This window comes from Poecilia reticulata, chromosome 18, assembly GCF_904066995.2.
Source record: "Poecilia reticulata chromosome 18, P_reticulata-male-v2, whole genome shotgun sequence".
Taxonomy (NCBI): domain Eukaryota; kingdom Metazoa; phylum Chordata; class Actinopteri; order Cyprinodontiformes; family Poeciliidae; genus Poecilia; species Poecilia reticulata.
Window position 1 is genome coordinate 14,461,470 of NC_088847.1, and position 27,679 is coordinate 14,489,148.

Below are 27,679 nucleotides of genomic sequence, written 5' to 3' on the forward strand. Positions count from 1 at the left end.
ATAACTTAATCTCCAGCCTATTAGCTAAAGCAATACTTCCTAAAGTCTTCCTAAAGTCTTCCTAAAGTCTAGGCCAATTTGTACCAACATACATTTTGATTAATATCTTCCTTTTAGGTAATAGAAACACTTAATATTCATACTGGCTCAATAGTAACGATGACAAAACCACCATGCAGAATACAGTGTTGAAACTTATCCTGTGAATTTCTCCACTTGCAACGTTTGCAGTAGTGTTAAGGGCAGTTGTTGCTGTTGTTGTTGTAGAAACTGTTGTTTGTGCAACTGTAGTTGTCCTGGCATTCATTGTAGAGGTTGGAGCAACTGTGGTTGCTCTCTTAGTGGTAGTTGGTTGGGCAACAGTGGAGGATGTACTTGTGGTTTTTATCAGAATTGTGGCTAATGTTGCACCAGTTGTAGTTGACTGAGTGACACTGGTTGCTTTTAGAGTGACTTTTGTGGTTGTAGGAGCAACTGTGGTTGTTTGTGGTGAAAGACGAGCTGTTGAAGCAGGTGGTGTTGCTGTTGAAGCATTTATGGTTGTTGTTGCAGGACCAGTGGTAGCTGTTGGAGGAACTGTTGTAGTTGCAGAAACAACTGTGGTTGTAGGAGAAACTGTGGTTGTTGCAAATGAAATTGAGGTAATGGTAGGAGGAACAGTAGTAATTCTTAGAGGAACAGCTGTAGTTGTTGCTGGAGGAATAGCGGTGGTTGTTGTTACAGGACCAGTCGTAGTTGTTTGAGCATAGGTAGGGGTTGTAATTTGAGGCACAACTGTGGTTGTTGGTGCAAGGGCAGATGTGTGAAGAACAGCTGTAGTTGTTGGAGGAAGGATGGTGGTTGTTGGCGTAATTGTGGTTGCTGTTGCAGGACCAGTGGTAGCTGTTGGAGGAACTGTTGTAGTTGCAGAAACAACTGTGGTTGTAGGAGAAACTGTGGTTGTTGCAGATGAAATTGAGGTAATGGTAGGAGGAACAGCAGTAATTCTTAGAGGAACAGCTGTAGTTGTTGAAGCAGCTGAAGTGGTTGTTGTTGAAGAAACTGTGGTTGTTGGTTCAGTGGTGGCTATGGTAGGATTAACAGTTGTAATTGTTGGAGGACCTGTGGTCACTGTTGGAGGAACAGCTGTAGTTGTTGCTGGAGGAATAGTGGTGGTTGTTGTTGCAGGACCAGTCGTAGTTGTTTGAGCATAGGTAGGGGTTGTAATTTGAGGTACAACTGTGGTTGTTGGTGCAAGAGCGGATGTGTGAAGAACAGCTGTAGTTGTTGGAGAAACTGTGGTTGTCACAGATGCAGTGGTGATTATGGTGGGAGTAGAAGTTGTTGTTGAATTAGCAGATGTGGTTGTGGGAGAAGCTGCGGTTGTCAGAGGTTCAGCTGTAGCTGTTGGAGCAACTCTGGTTGTTCTGGGAGCAATTGTGTTTGTTGTTGTTGCTGAGGGAACTGATGTGGATGTTGGAGGAATTGTGGCTGTTGTTGAACTGGTAGGTTCAAGAGAAGATGTAGAGTTGGCAACTGCAAGTGCAGCAGGAGCAGCTGTAACGCAATAAAACTTATTGTAGTGACAGCTGAATATACATTTTATGTGAAGGATTTTATAGCAGAAAAATTCTAATTTTTTTTCCTTCACTAAATGGTGGAAGAAGTTAATATTCATTGCATGTAGATCACTCTAAATACCCTCCACTAATTTAAATCGTATATTTCCTCAGTATGGCATTGCTGCTGTTTTAATCAATCTAAACTTATAATTTTTTCTGTGCTGCATGAAAACATCATCCTTTGTTAGATCTTTCTTTTTTCAAGGCACTAATCTCACTAGCTCACTAATCTGTCATCAGATTAGACTCTTTGCCTGTCAGACAACAAAGTGTCTTCATCCTGAGGCTTCTTCCAACATGCTGTGACTCAGATCACTATAGGAGAGCTTTTCTGTCCGTAGCCCTAAACATCAACAATAACTCTTTAAATAAACTTGGGTAAGATGTCTTAAAACAACATTAAATTTCCTTTAGAATTAATGAAGTATTTTCAAATTGAATGTAATGAATCACCATCCAACGAATCAGTTCAAAGTCTTTGTGATAACTACTTGTTTCTGTTTGTCTTTCTATAAATTAAGACATTTCAAAGATCCACTTTAATCGTCTCACCTGTTAGAAACAGAAGACTTAAAATGACTTGTAAATCCATTATGATTCCAGTGGAATCTGTAAAATCAAATACAGACTTTTATCTGCTGAAATTATGCACACACATTTACATTGTACATTAATTACTGAATATTTAAAAAAAATCTACCCCTGTCAGTTAAGATTTAATTTGAATTATTTGACAAAGTATATACAGTAACATATTTGTTAGTCTGTTACTTATAAGGACTTTACAGAGACAAGACTATATATTTTCTGTTGTTATGAATGCTAAACCTACTCCTTGAATTATTGGCACTTCGTTTCAATAATTCAATTCATAGGAATTGATAGGAAAGAATAAACGTATCTAGACCAGCAAAATGATAAGATAATACTCTGACTTTGCCCAGACTTTGAAAAACTAGAAGCTCTGGTAAACATAATTTTCAGATGGCTGCATCATTGGCAACATTTCAAGCCTGCATTATATTTATATTTATTTTTATATTTATATTTAAATAGCCCTCCAAACAACAACTTAACATCTTATTTTACAACATACTTATGCTGATCATAACCCTAAATCTAAACTATTTTAACTTGACTTTAAAAGAAAAGGAAAGCAATAAATAAATTAGTTGATATTTTATGTTATGAAAATGTATAGTGTATAGTGAAAACAGAGCAAATCGTTCCTACAGAAGACGGTCAACAACCTAAAGTGCTTCAGCTGTGGATGTTGTCTGAAACCGATCCGTGTAACTATGTGACACATTTGCTTAAACGTTACACAACAGCTAGAATGGTACATCTTATGCAAAGAGTGGACACTTCCTCTTCATGTCCCTCTTTAACCTTTTGTTAGAGAACAGTCAGAAGAACAGCCTTATGACTGTTAGACAAATGCATGTATTTTATGGTGATCACCAGTGAAACTGATTTATTTCTCTCCCCAAGACATTTTTTCATGATCTAATCCAGATAAAAGTTTATGTTAAGATCTTTTTAAATATTCCTTTTCTATTGGCGAAGAAAAAACTGTATTATCAGAGAATAAGTTGATGACATTCTTAAAGCAAGATTTACTCTGAAGAAGCAATGGCAGATCATAAATGCTGGAAGAGATGTACATAGATGTACATAAACAGTAATCAGCAGGTAATAATGAAAAACCTCTTTTGAATGACAAAAAATACTTTATTATTTATACCCACAACATTTCCATGTTAATATTTTAGTTAGCGTTAAGTGTTAGGGTAGCAGAGTAACGTCCCCAAAACAAGCTTCACTGTAGTCATGCTAGTGTCACCATAACTGGGCTTCTTCAATTTGATATGCTTTACCTGCGTTGAAAATGTAGAAGCTTGGAGAAGTTGTGTTTTAGAAATGATTAGCGTTCCCTCCTACAGCAGCATTAAAAAAAAAGTTCAATATAATATATAATGTAGTACATCCTAAAGTCTTTGGAAATTCAAATCTAAAAATAATCAAGGAAAAACACATAAACACACAAATATTGAGGTAGAAAAGTGGACAAAAGTACTTACTCAAATGTGAAATTCAGGAAGAATTTTCTTTATTGTGATATCCACCGTCACATGGTCACTAACCCTATGCTTTATGCAGCATAAATTAAAGTTTTTTTCAGGAATTTTATGGAACCTCACTTATGTAATATCTTTAAATAGCCTGATTTCCAGGCTCAGATGGATAGCATTCCTCTTTCAACTATTCCGAGAACGGATCATGTCTATTGCTTTGAAGCTTTCATGACATCATACTAAGTTTTTCTCAACAAAAATAAATATTTCTGCCCACACCCATTATTCAAAGCAGTTACGTGTAAAAAAAAAAAAAAAAAGCCTCTATTTGAATGTTTTATAATCCTCTGGTCTGCCCTGTGACAGACTGACGACCTGTCCAGGGTGACCCCGCCTCTCGCCCGGGACGTTAGCTGGAGATGGGCACCAGCACCTCCCGACCCCACTAAGGGACAAGGGTGTAAAGACAATGGATGGATGGATGGATAATCTTCTGGTCAGTTATTTGTGAATCAAGCCAAATGTATATATGACAAAGTTCAAAGATGTGGCTCAATATTGAGAATTACAAGGTTTCCACTCAGTTTAGTTAGCATTGACTCCCATTGTAGTGAAACCCATTTTTCACTTTTCACTTGGCCCCTTCAGTAGTTGCTCTACATCCAATGCTATCTCTTAGACATCAATTTCTGCTGGGAAAATAAGAACAAACATGTCGGAAAACTTCAGCTGAATGTGTAACATCATCATCCCTCAGTGGGTGTAATGAAGAGAGTTTTCTCAGGCTGGCCTTCAGCCTCTACAGGTGTTGTGACAGAGAAAACAGACACAGGCGGACCCCCCGCCCAAAAAAAAAAAAAACCTCACGCATCACGTGAATATGCATTTTTGCAGGAGTGTGATTTTGCTCAACTAAATGTGACATTCAAATTAAAAAAGACAGGAGAAAGAGGTGGGTGGGGCTGAAAAATTTAGGGAGACGAATCCAAATGGGTGTGCAGGACACATGCAAATGTAGCATGTTAACACATTTCCTGTGTGGAGGAGGTCAGTGATGACCAAGCAGGAGGACTACAGCAGGTCAGCGAGTATTTCCTACATGTGTGTGTGTTCAGGGGTGGTTGGCCACGTCATGGCCAACCACCAACCGAGCTCCAGTTGATAAGGACCTTCATCCATGGCCTCCTCCGCTTACCTGCTGCAATCAACCGGCATCAATCATGTTATCATCTCTGCTCGTTTCAGCCCTGGTCATTCTAACATCCTTGCTGATAAGCCGTCCCTCTCAGCCTTCGTGCAGCCCAGTCCCGCTATTAGACAAAGTCACACACTTCAAATCTCAATCTCATGTCTCGCACTGAAATTTATTCCCTATATTTTCTTAGTCTTTCATTCCCATTTGAGTCCGAATTTATATTTCTTTATGCTCGTCTATCATTTCAAGCCCCCACATCCTTGCAACCTCGAAGCTAGAATCTACATATGACATCATGCAGCCTTTAGATTTCAGTCTTCAGGGTATCCCTTCAGCATCACGCCAACAGCTCCATCGTTTCATCCTCAGCATCCTCTCCATATAATTATTCATATCTCTTTTCTGTGTTCGCAGTTACCTTCAGTGTCAGTAAGCACTGTGCATTTACTGGTGGTGGTTGGTCAACCTCATCCAAGCCCATGCTCTTTTCCAGTAAATGTCATGCAAACTTTCCCCATTTTGTCCCTCTGTCCTTATTTTCAGGTTTCATTCCAGAATGATCTCATCTCTCGTCCGCATCCTCCAACCATCACCCCGTGAGGCTAATCTTAACTCTAGCATCTTGTCTCCAGTAGCAGGAAGTCATCTTCTTACTTTTTAACCTATTCCCTCTTTTATCATTTTCTCTCCATCTTAGTAATGCACAGCCAGCACCTTCCACCTGCTAAACATTATTTCATAGCATCACCTCATCACCCCAGCTGGCCTTCATCTATCAGCATCCCACTATTCAACGCCTAGCGGCGTCCCATGCTAGCCTACGTTCACTATCAGTCCTATTCCTTAGTCAACATCTTCCTCACAACTCCTCACTGAAGCCCTCACTGTATTGCTGCCTCCTTCGGTCCCTGCAAACCCTGCATAATGTAACCTCTCCTACCCGGGCTTTGGCCCCGGCCTCAGCCCTCACTTATTGGGGACAACATTCCTATGCAGCATCAGGAATGTCCATCAAGCTTATCGCAGTTCCAGCTCTATGTTCTCGGCCGGGGCCTGAACGTCAAAGGCCCCGGCCGAGAACATAGAACATGTTGGTTTACTTGTTAATAAACCTTTTAATGGCTTTCTTTCTCCGTCCGAGTCTCTCCAGATTGAAATAGGTCTGTATAGCTTTGGAGGTTGTTTATTTGTTCTATTAAATTTGCTTTAATTTTTATAACCTGCTTGTTTAATAAACTTTTGTTATTTTAACTGTGTCATTAAATACGTACATGTTAAATGTTGATTGTGTTAAAAGGCCTCTTCAAATCAAGTCCCCAGGCTGAATTTCAACCTCAAACCGCCTCTGGATCAGTGCTCTGCAATCTGGAGCTTCACATAATATATAAAATGAAGATTTTCTTTCATTTTTTTGCTCTGTGCCCATATTAAAAAACAACAACAAACAATCGCCCCACCTTGGACCCTCTGATAAATTTAGTCTAGGACCAATGCTGTATCTTATAATTTATCTTTATTATACTGATCGATATACAGAAAAAAAAAGCAAAATACTTTCAGAATACTGAATACAGAATATTTTTGTGTGATAAATATAACTAAAAGAAAAAGAAAAACTAGACAATCATACAGGACATTGATCAGACAGCCATACAATATTCATTGAGAGAGAAATCTTAAGGATTACCTAAACAGTCTCTGACCTAAATAATCCTTAATTACCTTCATGTTACCTTTCAAAGATCATAAATTATATTATTTTACCATAATAATTAAGTGTACATAAATAAATAAGAAAGAACTGATACGAACAAACTTGAATGACCTGACAATTCAAATAAACACAATCACTGTTACACAGTATCAAGTTTCAATAAAGGTTTTTAAAGTTTTAAAGTGTCATGAGTGAATTTTTAGAATGTCCTTCTTCGCACCACTAAGAATTGTCATTTTCCAGCACATCTTCCTCTGGAAACCAGCAGAGTCGTTATTGCTGGTTTGAAAGAAGCCATGACAGCAGGACCAAGCTGAGTGCCGTGATGAGGCTGATGTTGTGGCTTACTCCACTTGAAACCGCTGCAAGTGAGGAAAAGAAACACATGACCTTATTTGAAAAAAAAAGCTCCTCTGCTATATTGCAGATTTTGTATCATTGCAATGCTGACTTCTTTTTATTTGAATGTAATTTAGCTTACCTGTGTCATCCACAAGAATAGAACCAGTGTCGATGTTGAAAGTTGTGACGTTTGAAGCTGCTTTCAGCAAAACCTCTGCAATTTGAATGTTGCTAGGTACAGACGCTGCTGAAAATTTAAGGTTCATGTTGTTGATAATTGATCCGTTGCTAAAAATGAAACAAAATATCAGTTAATTTGTCCACATTTATATTTAACAATGCTTAAAATCACCTGCAAATCATACCTGAATGAAGTTACAATGAAATCACGTAATGTAGAAAACTCTCGCTGGAAGAGAGGTTCAAGCTGCAGGAAGACAAAGAAAATATTGTTATGTAAATTAAAGTTGTAATTTTTATATAAATCATTCATCCAAATCTTGAAATTACATCAAATATCATTTTTTCCTATGTTGGTTAAGGCAAAAATAAAATCATGATACAGCATGACCTCATGTGTATGTGTGGTATTTCACTGATATTAGATATTACTAACTTTTGCTAAAGGAAAATGTGAATACACAAACTGAAGAAACATTTTTTAACCAATTTATTGCCCTGCATAAAGTGTATTTCTTAAATACACCTGATTTAAATGAAGAATTGACCCACAAGGTTCTATAGAAGTTGGTTAAAGGTTAATTGTATAACTAAACAATTTGAATCATAATTGGATATTTTAAATGTGCCATTAGACCATATGACACCCAATTCTGAGTGACTTTACTTTTAAATTTACCCTGGACTTATTTATAGATTCAGATATTTCCATGCAAGCATACATATTTGTCTTTTGTTTATTTGTTTTTTAAATTGCTCATAATTTCACACTTATGCATGTATTTTTAATTTTTATATCATGTATGGTTATATTTACCAGTACATGACACTTTAGATGGGAGAAGCTTGTCAACAAATATATTCTATATTCTAATTCTAAATCCGGGAATAAATCTACACCGTACAGGGCAAGGTGTAGATTTTTTTCTAACAACTCTAATTTGCCCCCTGTGGTTTAGAAAATGATTACTTTCATTTCAATAGAAAAAAATGTAGACATATTTATATGGCTTTATGGTTCTGTCTCACAACAAATATCAACTTGAAAGTGTTGTTTGTTAAAGCTCTTTTACAAATATTTTACTATCAGCTGACATAAGACTTACATATGACTTTATAAGTGCAGCTCGACTTTTAAATGCAGCAGATGATGGGTTCAGCAAGTCAGTTGTGAAGGTCTCGCCACGAGACCTAAAAGTCAGTTTCCTTGTGAATCTTAACTCCACAGTTGGAGTTATTTTGGTTGTTGGTTTAGCTGCAGTAGTTGTAGTTGTGGTTTTGGTTGTTGGTTTAGCTGCAGTAGTTGTAGTTGTGGTTTTGGTTGTTGGTTTAACTGCAGTAGTTGTAGTTGTGGTTTTGGTTGTTGGTTTAACTGCAGTAGTTGTAGTTGTGGTTTTGGTTGTTAGTTTAGCTGCAGTAGTTGTAGTTGTGGTATTGGTTGTTGGTCGAACTGCAGTAGATGTAGTTGAGTTTGGAGCCATGGTAGTGACTGTAGAATTTGTAGTGGGCAGTGTGGTTGGCAAAGGTGAGCCTGCCAGAAAAAGAAAAGAAAAAAGACAATGCTGTTTAAATAAAAACTTACATTGCTCTGTTTCTGTGTAGTGATAGACTACATTTTACTTACTTATTACTTGGACAGAACCAGGTGAAAATGGGACATTCATGATAGTGTTATTATTGGCTGTATCTATAGCATCTGCTAACGTTTTTTGTACTACTTCGTTCCTTGGGAGGTCCACAAGTGGAGTGGATTTGTTAAACTCCACGCCAACTTCCACTTCTGTGACATTCATTCGAATTCGGGTTGCTAAAGAAACTCTGCAATATAAATATAAAAAACAAACAAGTTTAAGAAAACATGCATTATTATTATTTTTTTTAAGTAAATAGGTAATCTTACCTAAATGAAATGACATAACTACGGATGAAGCGGGCTCCAAAAGCCTTCCTGTAGAGCATGTCATACTGTAGGACAAAGGATTAAGTACCATGATAAGAATATTGTATAACTGAATATTTTAATATTTCAATTGAAGGTCGGATAATATGACCATAATGATCTATTTTACTATGGTACTTACTACTGCTGTGATCCTTTGTGCAAAATCCTTAAATTTTTGGCTCTTTTCATCTTTGAGATCTTCATCAAATGGTTCGTAAACAACCACTCCAACATGATAAACTGGAGCAGGAGATTCAGTTGTAGACGTTGTAGATGCCTTAGTAGCGGGAATCGTTTGATGAGCTGTGATTTGGATTTGAGTAGATGACATTAAGGTTGGCTTAGCTGACAGTGTCGGAGCAGCTGTGGTGGGAGATGAAACTGTTGTGTTTGACGGAATCATTGTGGTCAGAGAAGCTGTGGTTGTTAAAGGAAAAGCTGTGGATGTCATTAGAGCAGGTGTACTTGCTGCTGGAGCAGTTGAAGTTTTGATTGGACCACCTATGGCAGATGTGGTTATAGTTGGAGCAGTTGTGAATGTTTTATGAGACACTGTAGTCTCTGTAAGAGAAGTTTGACTTGTAACTCCAGAAGCTTTTGTTACTGATGAAGCTGATATTGTTGCAGGAAAAACTGAGGATGTGGACAGAGTTTCTATGGATGTAGTTGGAGACGTTTTGGGAGTGGCTGTTGCACCTTTGCTAGTGGACAGCGCAATTGCAGTTGTGGGTGGAGCAGATGTGGATTGCAGATTTGTAGTTGTATTTGAGCCAGCTGTATTTGTGATGCTTGGAGCATAAACTGCTGTAGTAGTTTTAGCCGATGTGGTTGAGGATGGAGCTGATGTGGTTGTGGTCGATGCAGTTGTTGTGGTTGGAATAGCTGTAGTTTTGGAAACTGCCGTAGTTGTCGGTGCAGCTGTGGTTGTGGTTGCAGAAGATGTTGTAGTTGGAGCTGCTGATGTTGTGGTTGGAGAAACTGTTGTCGTTGGAGCTGCTGTTATGGTTGGAGTCGCTGTACTTGGAGCTGCTGTTGTGGATGGAGAAACTGTTGTTGTGGTTGGTGCAGCTCTTGTGGTTGGAGAAGATTTTGTGGTTGGAGAAGCTGTTGTTGTTGGAGCAGCTGATGTGATTGGTGCAACTGTTGTGGTTGGAGCTGCTGTTGTGCTTGGAGCAGCTGTTGTGGTTGGAGAAGCTGTAGTGGTTGGAGCAGCTGTTGTGGTTTGAGAAGCTGTAGTGGTTGGAGGAGCTGTTGTGGATGGAGCTTCTGTGGTTGTGGTTGGTGAAGCTGTTTTTGTGGTTGGCGATCCTGTTGTGGTTGGTGCTCCTGTGGTTGGAGCTTCTGTTGTGATTGGAGAAGCTGTTGTGGTTGGTGCAGCTGTCGTGGTTGGAGCTGCTGTGGTTGGAGAAGCTGTTGTGGTAGAAGCAACCGTTGTTGTGGTTGGAGAAGCTGTTGCGGTTGGAGCAGCTGTTGTTGAGGTCAGAGCAACTGTTGTGGTCGGAGCAGCTGTTGTGGTTGGAGCAGCTGTCATGATTGGAGATCCAGTTGTTGTGGTCGGAGTTGCAGTTGTTGTAGTTGGAGAAGGTGTTGATGTTGTTGAAGCTGTTGTGGTTGGAGCAGTTGTTGTGGTCGGAGAAGCTGTTGTGTTTGGAGCAGCTGTTGTTGTGGTTGGAGCTGCTGTGGTTGTGGTTGGAGCAGTTGTTGTTGTTGGAGCAGTTGTTGTGGTCGAAGCAGCTGTTGTTGTGGTCGGAGTTGCTGTTGTTGTGGTTGTAGAAGCTGTAGTGGTTGGAGCAGCTGTTGTGGTATGAGCTCCGGTTGTTGGAGCAACTGTTGTTGTGATTGGAGTAGGTGTTGTGGTTGTTGAAGCTGTTGTGGTTGGAGCTGCTGTTGTTGTTGGAGCTGTTGTGGTTGTGGTCAGAGAAGTTGTTCTGGTTGGAGCTGCTGTGGTTGAGGTTGGAGCAATCGTTGTGGTTGGAGAAACTGTAGTGGTTGGAGCAGCTGTTGTGGTTTGAGGTCCTGTTGTTGTGGTTGGAGAAGCTGTTGTGGTTGGAGCAACTGTTGTTGTGGTTGGAGTGGATGTTATGGTGGGAAAAGCTGTTGTGGTTGGAGCAGTTGTTGTAGTCGGAACAACTGTTGTTGTGGTCGGAGCAACAGTTGTTGTGGTCAGAGAATCTGTTGTGGTCGGAGTTGCTGTTGTTGTGGTTGGAGAAGTAGTAGTGGTTGGAGCAGCTGTTGTGGTTTGAGCTCCTGTTGTTGTTGGAGTAACTGTTGTTGTGGTTGGAGCAGGTGTGGTGGTCGGAGCAGCTGTTGTTGTTGGAGAAGATGTTATTGTGGTTGGAGAAGCTGTTGTGCTCGGAGCTGCTGTGGTTGTGGGTGGAGAAGTAGTAGTGGTTGGAGCAGCTGTTGTGGTTTGAGCTCCTGTTGTTGTTGGAGTAACTGTTGTTGTGGTTGGAGCAGGTGTTGTGGTCGGAGCAGCTGTTGTGGTTGGAGAAGATGTTATTGTGGTTGGAGAAGCTGTTGTGCTCGGAGCTGCTGTGGTTGTGGGTGGAGAAGCAGTAGTGGTTGGAGCAGCTGTTGTGGTTTGAGCTCCTGTTGTTGTTGGAACAACTGTTGTTGTGGTCGGAGCAACTGTTGTTGTGGTTGGAGCAGCTGTTGTGGTTAGAGAAGCTGTTGTGGTTGGAGCAATCATTGTGGTTGGTGCAGCTGTCGTGGTTGGAGCTGCTGTAGTTGTGGTCGGAGTTGCTGTTGTTGTGGTTGGAGAAGTTGTTGTGGCTTGAGCAACTGTTGTTTTAGAAGCTGTTGCGGTTGGAGAAGCTGTTGTGGTCGAATCAAATGTTGTGGTTTGAGCTGCTATTGTGGTTGGAGAAGCTGTTGTGGTTGGAGCTGCTGTGGTTGTGGTCAGAGAAGCTGTTGTGGGTGGAGCAGCTGTTGTGGTTGGAGAAGCTGTTGTGGTTGGAGCAGCTGTTGTGGTTTGAGCTCCTCTTGTTGGAGCAACTGTTGCGGATGGAGCAGGTGTTGTGTTTGGTGCAGCTGTCGTGGTTGGAGCTGCTGTGGTTGTGGTTGGAGCAGCTGTTGTGGCTTGAGATGCTCTTGTTGTGGTCGGAGTTGCTGTTGTCGAGGTTGGAAAAAATGTTGGGGTTGGAGTCGCTGTCATGGTTGGAGCTCCTGTTGTTGTGGTTGGAGTTGCTGTTGTTGTGGTCGGATTTGCCTTTGTTGTGGTTGGAGCAACTGTTGTTGTGGTTGGAGAAGCTGTTGTGGTTGGAGCTGCTGTGGTTGTGGTCAGAGAAGCTTTTGTGGTTGGAGCTGCTGTGGTTGTGGATGGAGCAGGTGTTGTGGTTGTTGGAGCTGTTGTGGTTGGAGCTGCTCTTGTTGTGGTTGGAGCGGCTGTTGAAGTTGATGAAGATGTTGTGGTTGGAGCAGTCATTGAGGTCGGAGCAGCGGTTGTGGACGGAGCAGCAGTTGTTGTGGTAGGAGCAACTGTTGTTGTGGTTGGAGCTGCTGTGGTTGTGGTTAGAGAAGCTGTTGTGGTTGGAGCAGTTGTTGTTGTGGTCAGAGAAGCAGATGTTGTCGGACCAACTGTTGTTGTGGTTGGAGCTGTTGTGGTTGGAGCAATCGTTGTGGTTGTTGCAGCTGTTGTGGTTGGAGCTGCTGTTGTGGTCGGAGCAACAGTTGTTGTGGTCGGAGAAGCTGTTGTTGTGGTCGGAGAACCTAACGTGGTTGTAGCTGCTGTTGTTGTGGTCGGAGCAACCGTTGTTATGGTTGGAGCCGCTGTAGTTGTGGTTTGAGCAGCTGTTGTGGATGGAGCAGGTGTTGATGTTGTAGAAGCTGTTATGGTTGAAGCTACTGTTGTGGTCGGAGAACCTGTTGTTGTCGGAGCAGCTGTTGTTGTGGTTGGAGAAGATGTTGTGGTGGGAGAAGCTGTTGTGGTTGGAGAAGCTGTTGTGGTTGGAGCAGTTGTTGTGGTCGGAGCAACTGTTGTTCTGGTCGGAGAAGTTGTTGTGGTCGGAGCAACAGTTGTTGTGGTCAGAGAAGCTGCTGAGGTCGGAGTTGCTGTTGTTGTGGTTGGAGAAGCTGTTGTGGTTTGAGCTCCTGTTGATGTTGGAGCAACTGTTGTTGTGGTTGGAGCTGCTGGTGTGGTCGGAGCAACGGATGTTGTGGTTGGAGCAGCAGTTGTGGTCGGAGAAGCTGTCGTGGTTGGAGCGGCTGTTGTTTTGGTTGGAGATGCTGTTGTGGTTGGAGCAGCTGTTGTTGTGGATTGAGCTGTTGTGGTTGTGGCTGGAGCAGTTGTTGTCGTCGGAGAAACTGCTGTTGTGGTCGGAGTAGCTGTTGTGGTCGGACCAACTGTTCTTGTGGTCGGAGAAGCTGTTGTGGTTGGAGCTGCTGTGGTTGTGGTTGGAGCAATTGTTGTGGTTGGAGAAGCTGTAGTGGTTGGAGCAGCTGTTGTTGTTTGAGCTCCTGTTGTGGTTGGAACAGGTGTTGTGTTCGGAAAAGCTGATGTGGTTAGAGAAGCTGTTGTGGTTGGAGCAGTCATTGAGGTCGGAGCAGCGGTTGTGGACGGAGCAGCATTTGTTGTGGTAGGAGCAACTGTTGTTGTGGTTGGAGCTGCTGTGGTTGTGGTTAGAGAAGCTGTTGTGGTTGGAGCAGTTGTTGTTGTGGTCAGAGAAGCAGATGTTGTCGGACCAACTGTTGTTGTGGTTGGAGCTGTTGTGGTTGGAGAAGCTGTTGTGGTTGGAGAAACTGATGTTGTGGTTTGAGCAGGTGTTGATGTTGTTGCAGCTGTTGTGGTTGGAGCTGCTGTTGTGGTCGGAGCAACAGTTGTTGTGGTCGGAGAAGCTGTTGTTGTGGTCGGAGAACCTAACGTGGTTGTAGCTGCTGTTGTTGTGGTCGGAGCAACCGTTGTTATGGTTGGAGCCGCTGTAGTTGTGGTTTGAGCAGCTGTTGTGGATGGAGCAGGTGTTGATGTTGTAGAAGCTGTTATGGTTGAAGCTACTGTTGTGGTCGGAGAACCTGTTGTTGTCGGAGCAGCTGTTGTTGTGGTTGGAGCTGCTGTGGTTGTGGTTGGAGAAGATGTTGTGGTGGGAGAAGCTGTTGTGGTTGGAGAAGCTGTTGTGGTTGGAGCAGTTGTTGTGGTCGGAGCAACTGTTGTTCTGGTCGGAGCAACAGTTGTTGTGGTCAGAGAAGCTGCTGAGGTCGGAGTTGCTGTTGTTGTGGTTGGAGAAGCTGTTGTGGTTTGAGCTCCTGTTGATGTTGGAGCAACTGTTGTTGTGGTTGGAGCTGCTGTGGTTGTGGTTGGAGCAGTTGTTGTTGTTGGAGCAGTTGTTGTGGTCGAAGCAGCTGTTGTTGTGGTCGGAGTTGCTGTTGTTGTGGTTGTAGAAGCTGTAGTGGTTGGAGCAGCTGTTGTGGTATGAGCTCCGGTTGTTGGAGCAACTGTTGTTGTGATTGGAGTAGGTGTTGTGGTTGTTGAAGCTGTTGTGGTTGGAGCTGCTGTTGTTGTTGGAGCTGTTGTGGTTGTGGTCAGAGAAGTTGTTCTGGTTGGAGCTGCTGTGGTTGAGGTTGGAGCAATCGTTGTGGTTGGAGAAACTGTAGTGGTTGGAGCAGCTGTTGTGGTTTGAGGTCCTGTTGTTGTGGTTGGAGAAGCTGTTGTGGTTGGAGCAACTGTTGTTGTGGTTGGAGTGGATGTTATGGTGGGAGAAGCTGTTGTGGTTGGAGCAGTTGTTGTAGTCGGAACAACTGTTGTTGTGGTCGGAGCAACAGTTGTTGTGGTCAGAGAATCTGTTGTGGTCGGAGTTGCTGTTGTTGTGGTTGGAGAAGTAGTAGTGGTTGGAGCAGCTGTTGTGGTTTGAGCTCCTGTTGTTGTTGGAGCAACTGTTGTTGTGGTTGGAGCAGGTGTTGTGGTCGGAGCAGGTGTTGTGGTTGGAGAAGATGTTGTTGTGGTTGGAGAAGCTGTTGTGCTCGGAGCTGCTGTGGTTGTGGGTGGAGAAGCAGTAGTGGTTGGAGCAGCTGTTGTGGTTTGAGCTCCTGTTGTTGTTGGAGCAACTGTTGTTGTGGTCGGAGCAACTGTTGTTGTGGTTGGAGCAGCTGTTGTGGTTAGAGAAGCTGTTGTGGTTGGAGCAGCTGTTGTGGTTGGAGCTGCTGTAGTTGTGGTCGGAGTTGCTGTTGTTGTGGTTGGAGAAGTTGTTGTGGCTTGAGCAACTGTTGTTTTAGAAGCTGTTGCGGTTGGAGAAGCTGTTGTGGTCGAAGCAAATGTTGTGGTTTGAGCTGCTATTGTGGTTGGAGAAGCTGTTGTGGTTGGAGCTGCTGTGGTTGTGGTCAGAGAAGCTGTTGTGGGTGGAGCAGCTGTTGTGGTTGGAGAAGCTGTTGTGGTTGGAGCAGCTGTTGTGGTTTGAGCTCCTCTTGTTGGAGCAACTGTTGCGGATGGAGCAGGTGTTGTGTTTGGTGCAGCTGTCGTGGTTGGAGCTGCTGTGGTTGTGGTTGGAGCAGCTGTTGTGGCTTGAGATGCTCTTGTTGTGGTCGGAGTTGCTGTTGTCGAGGTTGGAAAAAATGTTGGGGTTGGAGTCGCTGTCATGGTTGGAGCTCCTGTTGTTGTGGTTGGAGTTGCTGTTGTTGTGGTCGGATTTGCCTTTGTTGTGGTTGGAGCAACTGTTGTTGTGGTTGGAGAAGCTGTTGTGGTTGGAGCTGCTGTGGTTGTGGTCAGAGAAGCTTTTGTGGTTGGAGCTGCTGTGGTTGTGGATGGAGCAGGTGTTGTGGTTGTTGGAGCTGTTGTTGTTGGAGCTGCTCTTGTTGTGGTTGGAGCGGCTGTTGAAGTTGAAGAAGATGTTGTGGTTGGAACAGGTGTTGTGTTCGGAAAAGCTGATGTGGTTAGAGAAGCTGTTGTGGTTGGAGCAGTCATTGAGGTCGGAGCAGCGGTTGTGGACGGAGCAGCAGTTGTTGTGGTAGGAGCAACTGTTGTTGTGGTTGGAGCTGCTGTGGTTGTGGTTAGAGAAGCTGTTCTGGTTGGAGCAGGTGTTGTTGTGGTCAGAGAAGCAGATGTTGTCGGACCAACTGTTGTTGTGGTTGGAGCTGTTGTGGTTGGAGCAATCGTTGTGGTTGGAGAAGCTGTTGTGGTTGGAGCAACTGATGTTGTGGTTTGAGCAGGTGTTGATGTTGTTGAAGCTGTTGTGGTTGGAGCTGCTGTTGTGGTCGGAGCAACAGTTGTTGTGGTCGGAGAAGCTGTTGTTGTGGTCGGAGAACCTAACGTGGTTGTAGCTGCTGTTGTTGTGGTCGGAGCAACCGTTGTTATGGTTGGAGCCGCTGTAGTTGTGGTTTGAGCAGCTGTTGTGGATGGAGCAGGTGTTGATGTTGTAGAAGCTGTTATGGTTGAAGCTACTGTTGTGGTCGGAGAACCTGTTGTTGTCGGAGCAGCTGTTGTTGTGGTTGGAGCTGCTGTGGTTGTGGTTGGAGAAGATGTTGTGGTGGGAGAAGCTGTTGTGGTTGGAGAAGCTGTTGTGGTTGGAGCAGTTGTTGTGGTCGGAGCAACTGTTGTTCTGGTCGGAGAAGTTGTTGTGGTCGGAGCAACAGTTGTTGTGGTCAGAGAAGCTGCTGAGGTCGGAGTTGCTGTTGTTGTGGTTGGAGAAGCTGTTGTGGTTTGAGCTCCTGTTGATGTTGGAGCAACTGTTATTGTGGTTGGAGCTGTTGGTGTGGTCGGAGCAACGTATGTTGTGGTTGGAGCAGCAGTTGTGGTCGGAGAAGCTGTCGTGGTTGGAGCGGCTGTTGTTTTGGTTGGAGATGCTGTTGTGGTTGGAGCAGCTGTTGTTGTGGATTGAGCTGTTGTGGTTGTGGCTGGAGCAGTTGTTGTCGTCGGAGAAACTGCTGTTGTGGTCGGAGTAGCTGTTGTGGTCGGACCAACTGTTCTTGTGGTCGGAGAAGCTGTTGTGGTTGGAGCTGCTGTGGTTGTGGTTGGAGCAATTGTTGTGGTTGGAGAAGCTGTAGTGGTTGGAGCAGCTGTTGTTGTTTGAGCTCCTGTTGTTGTTGGAGCAGGTGTTGATGTTGTTGAAGCTGTTGTGGTTGGAGCTGCTGTTGTGGTTGGAGTTGCTGATGTTGTTGTTGGAGCAGCTGTTGTGGTTGGAGCAGGTGTTGTTGTGGTCAGAGAAGCAGATGTTGTCGGACCAACTGTTGTTGTGGTTGGAGCTGATGTGGTTGGAGCAATCGTTGTGGTTGGAGAAGCTGTTGTGGTTGGAGCAACTGATGTTGTGGTTTGAGCAGGTGTTGATGTTGTTGAAGCTGTTGTGGTCGGAGCAACAGTTGTTGTGGTCGGAGAAGCTGTTGTTGTGGTCGGAGAACCTAACGTGGTTGTAGCTGCTGTTGTTGTGGTCGGAGCAACCGTTGTTATGGTTGGAGCCGCTGTAGTTGTGGTTTGAGCAGCTGTTGTGGATGGAGCAGGTGTTGATGTTGTAGAAGCTGTTATGGTTGAAGCTACTGTTGTGGTCGGAGAACCTGTTGTTGTCGGAGCAGCTGTTGTTGTGGTTGGAGCTGCTGTGGTTGTGGTGGGAGAAGCTGTTGTGGTTGGAGAAGCTGTTGTGGTTGGAGCAGTTGTTGTGGTCGGAGCAACTGTTGTTCTGGTCGGAGAAGTTGTTGTGGTCGGAGCAACAGTTGTTGTGGTCAGAGAAGCTGCTGAGGTCGGAGTTGCTGTTGTTGTGGTTGGAGAAGCTGTTGTGGTTTGAGCTCCTGTTGATGTTGGAGCAACTGTTGTTGTGGTTGGAGCTGCTGGTGTGGTCGGAGCAACCGATGTTGTGGTTTGACCAGGTGTTGATGTTGTTGCAGCTGTTGTGGTTGGAGCGGCTGTTGTTTTGGTTGGAGATGCTGTTGTGGTTGGAGCAGCTGTTGTTGTGGATTGAGCTGTTGTAGTTGTGGCTGGAGCAGTTGTTGTCGTCGGAGAAACTGCTGTTGTGGTCGGAGTAGCTGTTGTGGTCGGACCAACTGTTCTTGTGGTCGGAGAAGCTGTTGTGGTTGGAGCTGCTGTGGTTGTGGTTGGAGCAATTGTTGTGGTTGGAGAAGCTGTAGTGGTTGGAGTAGCTGTTGTTGTTTGAGCTCCTGTTGTTGTTGGAGCAGGTGTTGATGTTGTTGAAGCTGTTGTGGTTGGAGCTGCTGTTGTGGTTGGAGTTGCTGATGTTGTTGTTGGAGCAGCTGTTGTGGTTGGAGCAGGTGTTGTTGTGGTCAGAGAAGCAGATGTTGTCGGACCAACTGTTGTTGTGGTTGGAGCTGATGTGGTTGGAGCAATCGTTGTGGTTGGAGAAGCTGTTGTGGTTGGAGCAACTGATGTTGTGGTTTGAGCAGGTGTTGATGTTGTTGAAGCTGTTGTGGTCGGAGCAACAGTTGTTGTGGTCGGAGAAGCTGTTGTTGTGGTCGGAGAACCTAACGTGGTTGTAGCTGTTGTTGTTGTGGTCGGAGCAACCGTTGTTATGGTTGGAGCCGCTGTAGTTGTGGTTTGAGCAGCTGTTGTGGATGGAGCAGGTGTTGATGTTGTAGAAGCTGTTATGGTTGAAGCTACTGTTGTGGTCGGAGAACCTGTTGTTGTCGGAGCAGCTGTTGTTGTGGTTGGAGCTGCTGTGGTTGTGGTTGGAGAAGATGTTGTGGTGGGAGAAGCTGTTGTGGTTGGAGAAGCTGTTGTGGTTGGAGCAGTTGTTGTGGTCGGAGCAACTGTTGTTCTGGTCGGAGAAGTTGTTGTGGTCGGAGCAACAGTTGTTGTGGTCAGAGAAGCTGCTGAGGTCGGAGTTGCTGTTGTTGTGGTTGGAGAAGCTGTTGTGGTTTGAGCTCCTGTTGATGTTGGAGCAACTGTTGTTGTGGTTGGAGCTGCTGGTGTGGTCGGAGCAACCGATGTTGTGGTTTGACCAGGTGTTGATGTTGTTGCAGCTGTTGTGGTTGGAGCGGCTGTTGTTTTGGTTGGAGATGCTGTTGTGGTTGGAGCAGCTGTTGTTGTGGATTGAGCTGTTGTGGTTGTGGCTGGAGCAGTTGTTGTCGTCGGAGAAACTGCTGTTGTGGTCGGAGTAGCTGTTGTGGTCGGACCAACTGTTCTTGTGGTCGGAGAAGCTGTTGTGGTTGGAGCTGCTGTGGTTGTGGTTGGAGCAATTGTTGTGGTTGGAGAAGCTGTAGTGGTTGGAGCAGCTGTTGTTGTTTGAGCTCCTGTTGTTGTTGGAGCAGGTGTTGATGTTGTTGAAGCTGTTGTGGTTGGAGCTGCTGTTGTGGTTGGAGTTGCTGATGTTGTTGTTGGAGCAGCTGTTGTGGTTGGAGCAGGTGTTGTTGTGGTCAGAGAAGCAGATGTTGTCGGACCAACTGTTGTTGTGGTTGGAGCTGATGTGGTTGGAGCAATCGTTGTGGTTGGAGAAGCTGTTGTGGTTGGAGCAACTGATGTTGTGGTTTGAGCAGGTGTTGATGTTGTTGAAGCTGTTGTGGTCGGAGCAACAGTTGTTGTGGTCGGAGAAGCTGTTGTTGTGGTCGGAGAACCTAACGTGGTTGTAGCTGCTGTTGTTGTGGTCGGAGCAACCGTTGTTATGGTTGGAGCCGCTGTAGTTGTGGTTTGAGCAGCTGTTGTGGATGGAGCAGGTGTTGATGTTGTAGAAGCTGTTATGGTTGAAGCTACTGTTGTGGTCGGAGAACCTGTTGTTGTCGGAGCAGCTGTTGTTGTGGTTGGAGCTGCTGTGGTTGTGGTTGGAGAAGATGTTGTGGTGGGAGAAGCTGTTGTGGTTGGAGAAGCTGTTGTGGTTGGAGCAGTTGTTGTGGTCGGAGCAACTGTTGTTCTGGTCGGAGAAGTTGTTGTGGTCGGAGAAACAGTTGTTGTGGTCAGAGAAGCTGCTGAGGTCGGAGTTGCTGTTGTTGTGGTTGGAGAAGCTGTTGTGGTTTGAGCTCCTGTTGATGTTGGAGCAACTGTTGTTGTGGTTGGAGCTGCTGGTGTGGTCGGAGCAACCGATGTTGTGGTTGGAGCAGCAGTTGTGGTCGGAGAAGCTGTCGTGGTTGGAGCGGCTGTTGTTTTGGTTGGAGATGCTGTTGTGGTTGGAGCAGGTGTTGTTGTGGTTTGAGCTGTTGTGGTTGTGGCTGGAGCAGTTGTTGTCGTTGGAGAAACTGCTGTTGTGGTCGGAGTAGCTGTTGTGGTCGGACCAACTGTTCTTGTGGTCGGAGAAGCTGTTGTGGTTGGAGCTGCTGTGGTTGTGGTTGGAGCAATTGTTGTGGTTGGAGAAGCTGTAGTGGTTGGAGCAGGTGTTGATGTTGTTGATGTTGTTGTGGTTGGAGCTGCTGATGTGGTTGGAGTTGCTGATGTTGTTGTTGGAGAAGCTGTAGTGGTTGGAGCAGGTGTTGATGTTGTTGAAGTTGTTGTGGTTGGAGCTGCTGTTGTGGTTGGAGTTGCTGATGTTGTTGTCGGAGCAGCTGTTGTTGTGGTTGGAGCTGCTGTGGTTGTGGTTGGAGAAGATGTTGTGGTGGGAGAAGCTGTTGTGGTTGGAGAAATTGCTGTGGTCGGAGCAACTGTTGTTGAGGTCGGAGACGCTGTAGTTGTGGTTTGAGCAGCTGTTATGGATGGAGCAGGTGTTGATGTTGTAGAAGCTGTTATGGTTGAAGCTACTGTTGTGGTCGGAGAACCTGTTGTTGTCGGAGCAGCTGTTGTTGTGGTTGGAGCTGCTGTGGTTGTGGTTGGAGAAGAAGTTGTGGTGGGAGAAGCTGTTGTGGTTGGAGAAATTGCTGTGGTCGGAGCAACTGCTGTTGAGGTCGGAGACGCTATTGTGGTTGGAGCAACAGTTGTGGTCAGAGAAGCTGTAGTGGTTGGAGCAGCTGTTGTTGTGGTTGGAGATACTGTTGTTGTTTGAGCAAATGTTATTGTGGTCGGAGAAGCTGTCGTGGTTGGAGCGGCTGTTGTTGTGGTTGGAGATACTGTTGTGGTTGGAGCAGCTGTGGCTGTGGTTGGAGCAGGTATTGTGGTTGTTGAAGCTGTTGTGGTCGGAGCTACTGTTGTGGTTGGAGTACCTGTTGTGGTCGGAGCAACCGTTGTTGTGGTTGGGGCAGCTGTTGTTGTGGTCGGAGCAGCTGTCGTGGTTGGAGCGGTTGTTGTTGTGGTTGGAGATGCTGTTGTGTTTGGAGCAGCTGTGGCTGTGGTTGGAGCAACTGTTGTTGTGGTTTGAGCTGCTGTGGTTGTGGTCGGAGAAGCTGTTGTGGTTGGAGCTGCTGTGGTTGTGGTTGGAGCAATTGATGTGGTTGGAGAAGCTGTAGTGGTTGGAGCAGCTGTTGTGGTTTGAGCTCCTGTTGTTGTTGGAGCAGGTGTTGATGTTGTTGAAGCTGTTGTGGTCGGAGCTGCTGTTGTGGTTGGAGTTGCTGATGTTGCTGTTGGAGCAGCTGTTGTGGTTGCAGCTGCTGTTGTGGTTGGAGTTGCTGATGTTGCTGTTGGAGCAGCTGTTGTGGTTGGAGCAGGTGTTGTTGTGGTTGGAGAAGCTGTAGTGGTAGGAGCAGCTGTTGTGGTTTGAGCTCCTGTTGTTGTTGGAGCAACTGTTGTGGTTGTTGAAGCTGTTGTGGTTGGAGCTGCTGTTGTGGTTGGAGCACCTGTTGTGGTTGGAGCGGCTGTTGTTGTGGTCGGAGAAGCTGTTGTGGTCGAAGCAACTGTTGTTGTGGATGGAGCTGCTGTGGTTGGAGAAGCTGTTGTGGATGGAACTGCAGTTGTTGTGGTTGGAGAAACTGTTCTTGGGGTCAGAGAAGCTGTTGTGGTTTGAGCAGCTGTTGCGGTTGGAGCAACTGATGTTGTGGTTTGAGCAGCTGTTGTGGGTGGAGCAGGTGTTGATGCTGTTGAAGCTGTTGTGGTCGGAGCAACTGTTGTTGTGGTCGGAGAAACTGTTGTGGTAGGAGCAGCTGTTGTTGTGGTTGGAGCTGCTGTTGTTGTGGTTGGAGATGTTGTGGCTGGAGAAGTTGTTGTGGTCGGAGAAAGTGTAGTTGTGGTTTGAGCAGCTGTTGTGGATGGAGCAGGTGCTGATGTTGTAGAAGCTGTTATGGCTGGAGCTACTGTTGTGGTGGGAGCAACAGTTGATGTGGTCGGAGAAGCTGTTGTGGTTGGAGCTGCTGTGGTTGTGGTTGGAGCAATTGTTGTTATGGTTGGAGCCGCAGAAGTTGTGGTTTGAGCTGCTGTTGTGGTTGGAGCAATCGATGTGGTTGGAGAAGCTGCTGTGGTCGGAGCAGTTGATGTGGTAGGAGCAACTGTTGTTGTGGTCGGAGAAGCTGTTGTGGTCGGAGTTGCTGTTGTTGTGATTGGAGAAGCTGTAGTGGTTGGAGCAGCTGTTGTGGTTTGAGCTCCTGTTGATGTTGGAGCAACTGTTGTTGTGGTTGGAGCAGGTGTTGTGGTTGATGAAGCTGTTGTGGTTGGAGCTGCTGTTGTGGTTGGAGCACCTGTTGTGGTCGGAGAAACCGTTGTGGTCAGAGCAACCGTTGTTTTGGTTGGACCAGCTGTTGTTGTCGTCGGAGAACCTGTCGTGGTTGGTGCGGCTGTTGTTGTGGTTGAAAATGCTGTTGTGGTTGGAGCAGCTGTGGCTGTGGTTGGAGCAGCTGAGGTTGTGGTTGGAGCAATTGTTGTCGTTGGAGAAGCTGTAGTGGTTAGAGCACCTGATGTGGTTTGAGCTCCTGTTGTTGTTGGAGCAGGTGTTGATGTTGTTGAAGCTGTTGTGGTTGGAGCTGCTGTTGTGGTTGGAGTTGTTGATGTTGTTGTTGGAGCAGCTAATGTGGTTGGAGCTGCTGTGGTTGTGGTTAGAGAAGCTGTTGTGGTTGGAGCCGCTGTTGTGGTGGGAGCAACTGTTGTTGTGGTCGTAGAAGCTGTCGTGGTTGGAGCAGCTGTGGCTGTGGTTGGAGCCGTTGTTGTGGTCGGAGAAACTGTTGTTGTGGTCGGAGCAGCTGTTGTGGTTGGAGCTGCTGTGGTTGTGGTTAGAGAAGCTGTTGTGGTTGGAGCCGCTGTTGTGGTCGGAGCAAATATTGTTGTGGTCGGAGAAGCTGTCGTGGTTGGAGCGGCTGTTGTTGTGGTTGGAGATGCTGTTGTGGTTGGAGCAGCTGTGGTTGTGGTTGGAGCAATTGTTGTTATGGTTGGAGCCGCTGAAGTTGTGGTTTGAGCAGCTGTTGTGGATGGAGCAGGTGTTGTGGTTTGAGCTCCTGTTGTGGCTGGAGCTGCGGTTGTGGTTGGAGTTGCTGATGTTGTGTTTGGAGCAGCTGTTGTGGTTGGAGCAGGTGTTGTTGTGGTCACAGAAGCAGTTGTTGTCGGACCAACTGTTGTTGTGGTTGGAGCTGTTGTGGTTGTGGTTGGAGCAATCGTTGTGATTGGGGAAGATGTTGTGGTTGGAGCTGCTGTTGTGGTCGGAGCAACAGTTGTTGTGGTCGGAGTAGCTGTTGTGGTCGGAGCAGCTGTTGTGGTCGGAGCAGTTGTTGTTGTGGTTGGAGCTGCTGTGGTTGTGGTTAGAGAAGATGTTGTGGTCGGAGAAACTGTTGTTGTGGTTGGAGAAGCTGTAGTGGTAAAAGTAGCTGTTGTGGTTGTTGTAGCTGTTGTGGTCGGAGCTGCAGTTGTGGTTGGAGCACCTGTTGTGGTTGGAGCGGCTGTTGTTGTGGTCAGAGAAGCTGTTGTGGTCGAAGCAACTGTTGTTGTGGTTTGAGCTGCTGTGGTTGTGGTTGGAGCAGCTGTCGTGGTTGGAGCTGCTGTTGTGGTCGGAGAAACTGTTCTTGGGGTCGGAGAAGCTGTTGTGGTTTGAGCAGCTGTTGTGGGTGGAGCAGGTGTTGATGCTGTTGAAGCTGCTGTGGTCGGAGCAACTGTTGTTGTGGTCGGAGAAACTGTTGTGGTAGGAGCAGCTGTTGTGGTAGGAGCAGCTGTTGTTGTGGATGGAGCAACTGTTGTTGTTGTTGGAGCTGCTGTTGTTGTGGTTGGAGAAGCTGTTGTGGTTGAAGCTGCTGTGGTTGTGGTTAGAGAAGCTGTTGTGGTTAAAGCAATCGTTGAGGTCGGAGCAGCGGTTGTGGTCGGAGCAGCTGTTGTTGTGGTTGGAGCAACTGTTGTTGTGGTTGGAGCAACTGTTGTTGTGATCAGAGAAGCTGTTGTGGTCGGAGCAACTGTGGTTGTGGTTGGAGAAGCTGTTGTGGTTGGAGCTGCTGTTGTGGTTGGAGCAATCGATGTGGTTGGAGAAGCTGCTGTGGTTGGAGCAGTTGATGTGGTAGGAGCAACTGTTGTTGTGGTCGGAGAAGCTGTTGTGATCGGAGCAACAGTTGTTGTGGTCAGAGAAGCTGTTGTGGTCGGAGTTGCTGTTGTTGTGATTGGAGAAGCTGTAGTGGTTGGAGCAGCTGTTGTGGTTTGAGTTCCTGTTGATGTTGGAGCAACTGTTGTTGTGGTTGGAGCAGGTGTTGTGGTTGATGAAGCTGTTGTGGTTGGAGCTGCTGTTGTGGTTGGAGCACCTGTTGTGGTCGGAGAAACCGTTGTGGTCAGAGCAACCGTTGTTTTGGTTGGACCACCTGTTGTTGTCGTCGGAGAAGCTGTCGTGGTTGGAGCGGCTGTTGTTGTGGTTGAAGATGCTGTTGTGGTTGGAGCAGCTGTGGCTGTGGTTGGAGCCGTTGTTGTGGTCGGAGTAGCTGTTGTGGTTGCAGCAGCTGTCGTGGTTGGAGCAGCTGAGGTTGTGGTTGGAGCAATTGTTGTCGTTATAGAAGCTGTAGTGGTTAGAGCACCTGATGTGGTTTGAGCTCCTGTTGTTGTGGGAGCAGGTGTTGATGTTGTTGAAGCTGTTGTGGTTGGAGCTGCTGTTGTGGTTGGAGTTGCTGATGTTGTGGTTTGAGCAGCTGTTGTGGGTGGAGCAGGTGTTGATGCTGTTGAAGCTGTTGTGGTCGGAGCAACTGTTGTTGTGGTCAGAGAAACTGTTGTGGTAGGAGCAGCTGTTGTGGTAGGAGCAGCTGTTGTGGACGGAGCAGCTGTTGTTGTGGTTGGAGCTGCTGTGGTTGTGGTTGGAGAAGATGTTGTGGTGGGAGAAGTTGTCGTGGTCGGAGAAACTGTTGTGGTCGGAGAAGCTGTCGTGGTCGGAGCAGCTGTTGTGGTTTGAGCGGCTGTTGTTGTGGTTGAAGATGCTGTTGTGGTTGAAGCTGCTGTGGTTGTGGTTAGAGAAGCTGTTGTGGTTGGAGCAATCGATGTGGTTGGAGAAGCTGCTGTCGTCGGAGCAGTTGATGTGGTAGGAGCAACAGTTGTTGTGGTCGGAGAAGCTGTAGTGGTTGGAGCAGCTGTTGTGGTTTGAGCTCCTGTTGATGTTGGAGCAACTGTTGTTGTGGTTGGAGCAGGTGTTGTGGTTGATGAAGTTGTTGTGGTTGGAGCTGCTGTTGTGGTTGGAGCACTTCTTGTGGTCGGAGAAACCGTTGTGATCAGAGCAACCGTTGTTTTGGTTGGACCAGCTGTTGTTGTGGTCGGAGAAACTGTTGTGGTAGGAGCAGCTGTTGTGGTCGGAGCAGCTGTTGTTGTGGTTGGAGCTGCTGTGGTTGTGGTTTGAGCTGCTGTGGTTGTGGTTGGAGCAGCTGTCGTGGTTGGAGCTGCTGTTGTGGTCGGAGAAACTGTTCTTGGGGTCGGAGAAGCTGTTGTGGTTTGAGCAGCTGTTGTGGGTGGAGCAGGTGTTGATGCTGTTGAAGCTGCTGTGGTCGGAGCAACTGTTGTTGTGGTCGGAGAAACTGTTGTGGTAGGAGCAGCTGTTGTGGTAGGAGCAGCTGTTGTTGTGGATGGAGCAACTGTTGTTGTTGTTGGAGCTGCTGTTGTTGTGGTTGGAGAAGCTGTTGTGGTTGAAGCTGCTGTTGTCGTGATTAGAGAAGCTGTTGTGGTTAAAGCAATCGTTGAGGTCGGAGCAGCGGTTGTGGTCGGAGCAGCTGTTGTTATGGTTGGAGCAACTGTTGTTGTGGTTGGAGCAACTGTTGTTGTGATCAGAGATGCTGTTGTGGTCGGAGCAACTGTGGTTGTGGTTGGAGAAGCTGTTGTGGTTGGAGCTGCTGTTGTGGTAGGAGCAATCGATGTGGTTGGAGAAGCTGCTGTGGTTGGAGCAGTTGATGTGGTAGGAGCAACTGTTGTTGTGGTCGGAGAAGCTGTTGTGATCGGAGCAACAGTTGTTGTGGTCAGAGAAGCTGTTGTGGTCGGAGTTGCTGTTGTTGTGATTGGAGAAGCTGTAGTGGTTGGAGGAGCTGTTGTGGTTTGAGTTCCTGTTGATGTTGGAGCAACTGTTGTTGTGGTTGGAGCAGGTGTTGTGGTTGATGAAGCTGTTGTGGTTGGAGCTGCTGTTGTGGTTGGAGCACCTGTTGTGGTCGGAGAAACCGTTGTGGTCAGAGCAACCGTTGTTTTGGTTGGACCAGCTGTTGTTGTCGTCGGAGAAGCTGTCGTGGTTGGAGCGGCTGTTGTTGTGGTTGAAGATGCTGTTGTGGTTGGAGCAGCTGTGGCTGTGGTTGGAGCCGTTGTTGTGGTCGGAGTAGCTGTTGTGGTTGCAGCAGCTGTCGTGGTTGGAGCAGCTGAGGTTGTGGTTGGAGCAATTGTTGTCGTTATAGAAGCTGTAGTGGTTAGAGCACCTGATGTGGTTTGAGCTCCTGTTGTTGTGGGAGCAGGTGTTGATGTTGTTGAAGCTGTTGTGGTTGGAGCTGCTGTTGTGGTTGGAGTTGCTGATGTTGTGGTTTGAGCAGCTGTTGTGGGTGGAGCAGCTGTTGATGCTGTTGAAGCTGTTGAGGTCGGAGCAACTGTTGTTGTGGTCAGAGAAACTGTTGTGGTAGGAGCAGCTGTTGTGGTAGGAGCAGCTGTTGTGGTCGGAGCAGCTGTTGTTGTGGTTGGAGCTGCTGTGGTTGTGGTTGGAGAAGATGTTGTGGTGGGAGAAGTTGTCGTTGTCGGAGAAACTGTTGTGGTCGGAGAAGCTGTCGTGGTCGGAGCAGCTGTTGTGGTTTGAGCGGCTGTTGTTGTGGTTGAAGATGCTGTTGTGGTTGAAGCTGCTGTGGTTGTGGTTAGAGAAGCTGTTGTGGTTGGAGCAATCGATGTGGTTGGAGAAGCTGCTGTCGTCGGAGCAGTTGATGTGGTAGGAGCAACAGTTGTTGTGGTCGGAGAAGCTGTAGTGGTTGGAGCAGCTGTTGTGGTTTGAGCTCCTGTTGATGTTGGAGCAACTGTTGTTGTGGTTGGAGCAGGTGTTGTGGTTGATGAAGCTGTTGTGGTTGGAGCTGCTGTTGTGGTTGGAGCACTTGTTGTGGTCGGAGAAACCGTTGTGGTCAGAGCAACCGTTGTTTTGGTTGGACCAGCTGTTGTTGTGGTCGGAGAAACTGTTGTGGTAGGAGCAGCTGTTGTGGTCGGAGCAGCTGTTGTTGTGGTTGGAGCTGCTGTGGTTGTGGTTGGAGAAGATGTTGTGGTGGGAGAAGTTATCGTGGTCGGAGAAGCTGTCGTGGTCGGAGCAGCTGTTGTGGTTTGAGCTGCTGTTGTTGTGGTTGGAGTTGCTGTTGTCGTGATTAGAGAAGCTGTTGTGGTCGGTGAAGCTGTTGTGGTTAAAGCAATCGTTGAGGTCGGAGCAGCGGTTGTGGTCGGAGCAGCTGTTGTTGTGGTTGGAGCAACTGTTGTTGTGGTTGGAGCAACTGTTGTGATCAGAGAAGCTGTTGTGGTCGGAGCAACTGTTG

The 27,679-nt window shown here is 46.4% G+C and overlaps 1 protein-coding gene across 1 annotated transcript in view; it reads right to left on the bottom strand.

Moving 5' to 3' along the window:
* Positions 1-9,864: 9,864 nt before the first annotated feature.
* LOC145548890 (uncharacterized) overlaps positions 9,865-27,679 on the bottom strand; it is a 38,778-nt gene continuing 20,963 nt past the window's right edge. The window contains exons 9-17 of the mRNA XM_081599968.1: positions 26,333-26,449; positions 24,473-24,589; positions 19,529-19,681; positions 18,440-18,592; positions 17,369-17,521; positions 16,280-16,432; positions 13,904-14,056; positions 12,758-12,967; positions 9,865-9,967 (exon numbers count right to left, since the gene is read on the bottom strand). Coding sequence (XP_081456094.1) covers positions 9,865-9,967; positions 12,758-12,967; positions 13,904-14,056; positions 16,280-16,432; positions 17,369-17,521; positions 18,440-18,592; positions 19,529-19,681; positions 24,473-24,589; positions 26,333-26,449 — 1,312 coding nt within the window. The remainder of the gene's footprint in view (positions 9,968-12,757; positions 12,968-13,903; positions 14,057-16,279; positions 16,433-17,368; positions 17,522-18,439; positions 18,593-19,528; positions 19,682-24,472; positions 24,590-26,332; positions 26,450-27,679) is intronic.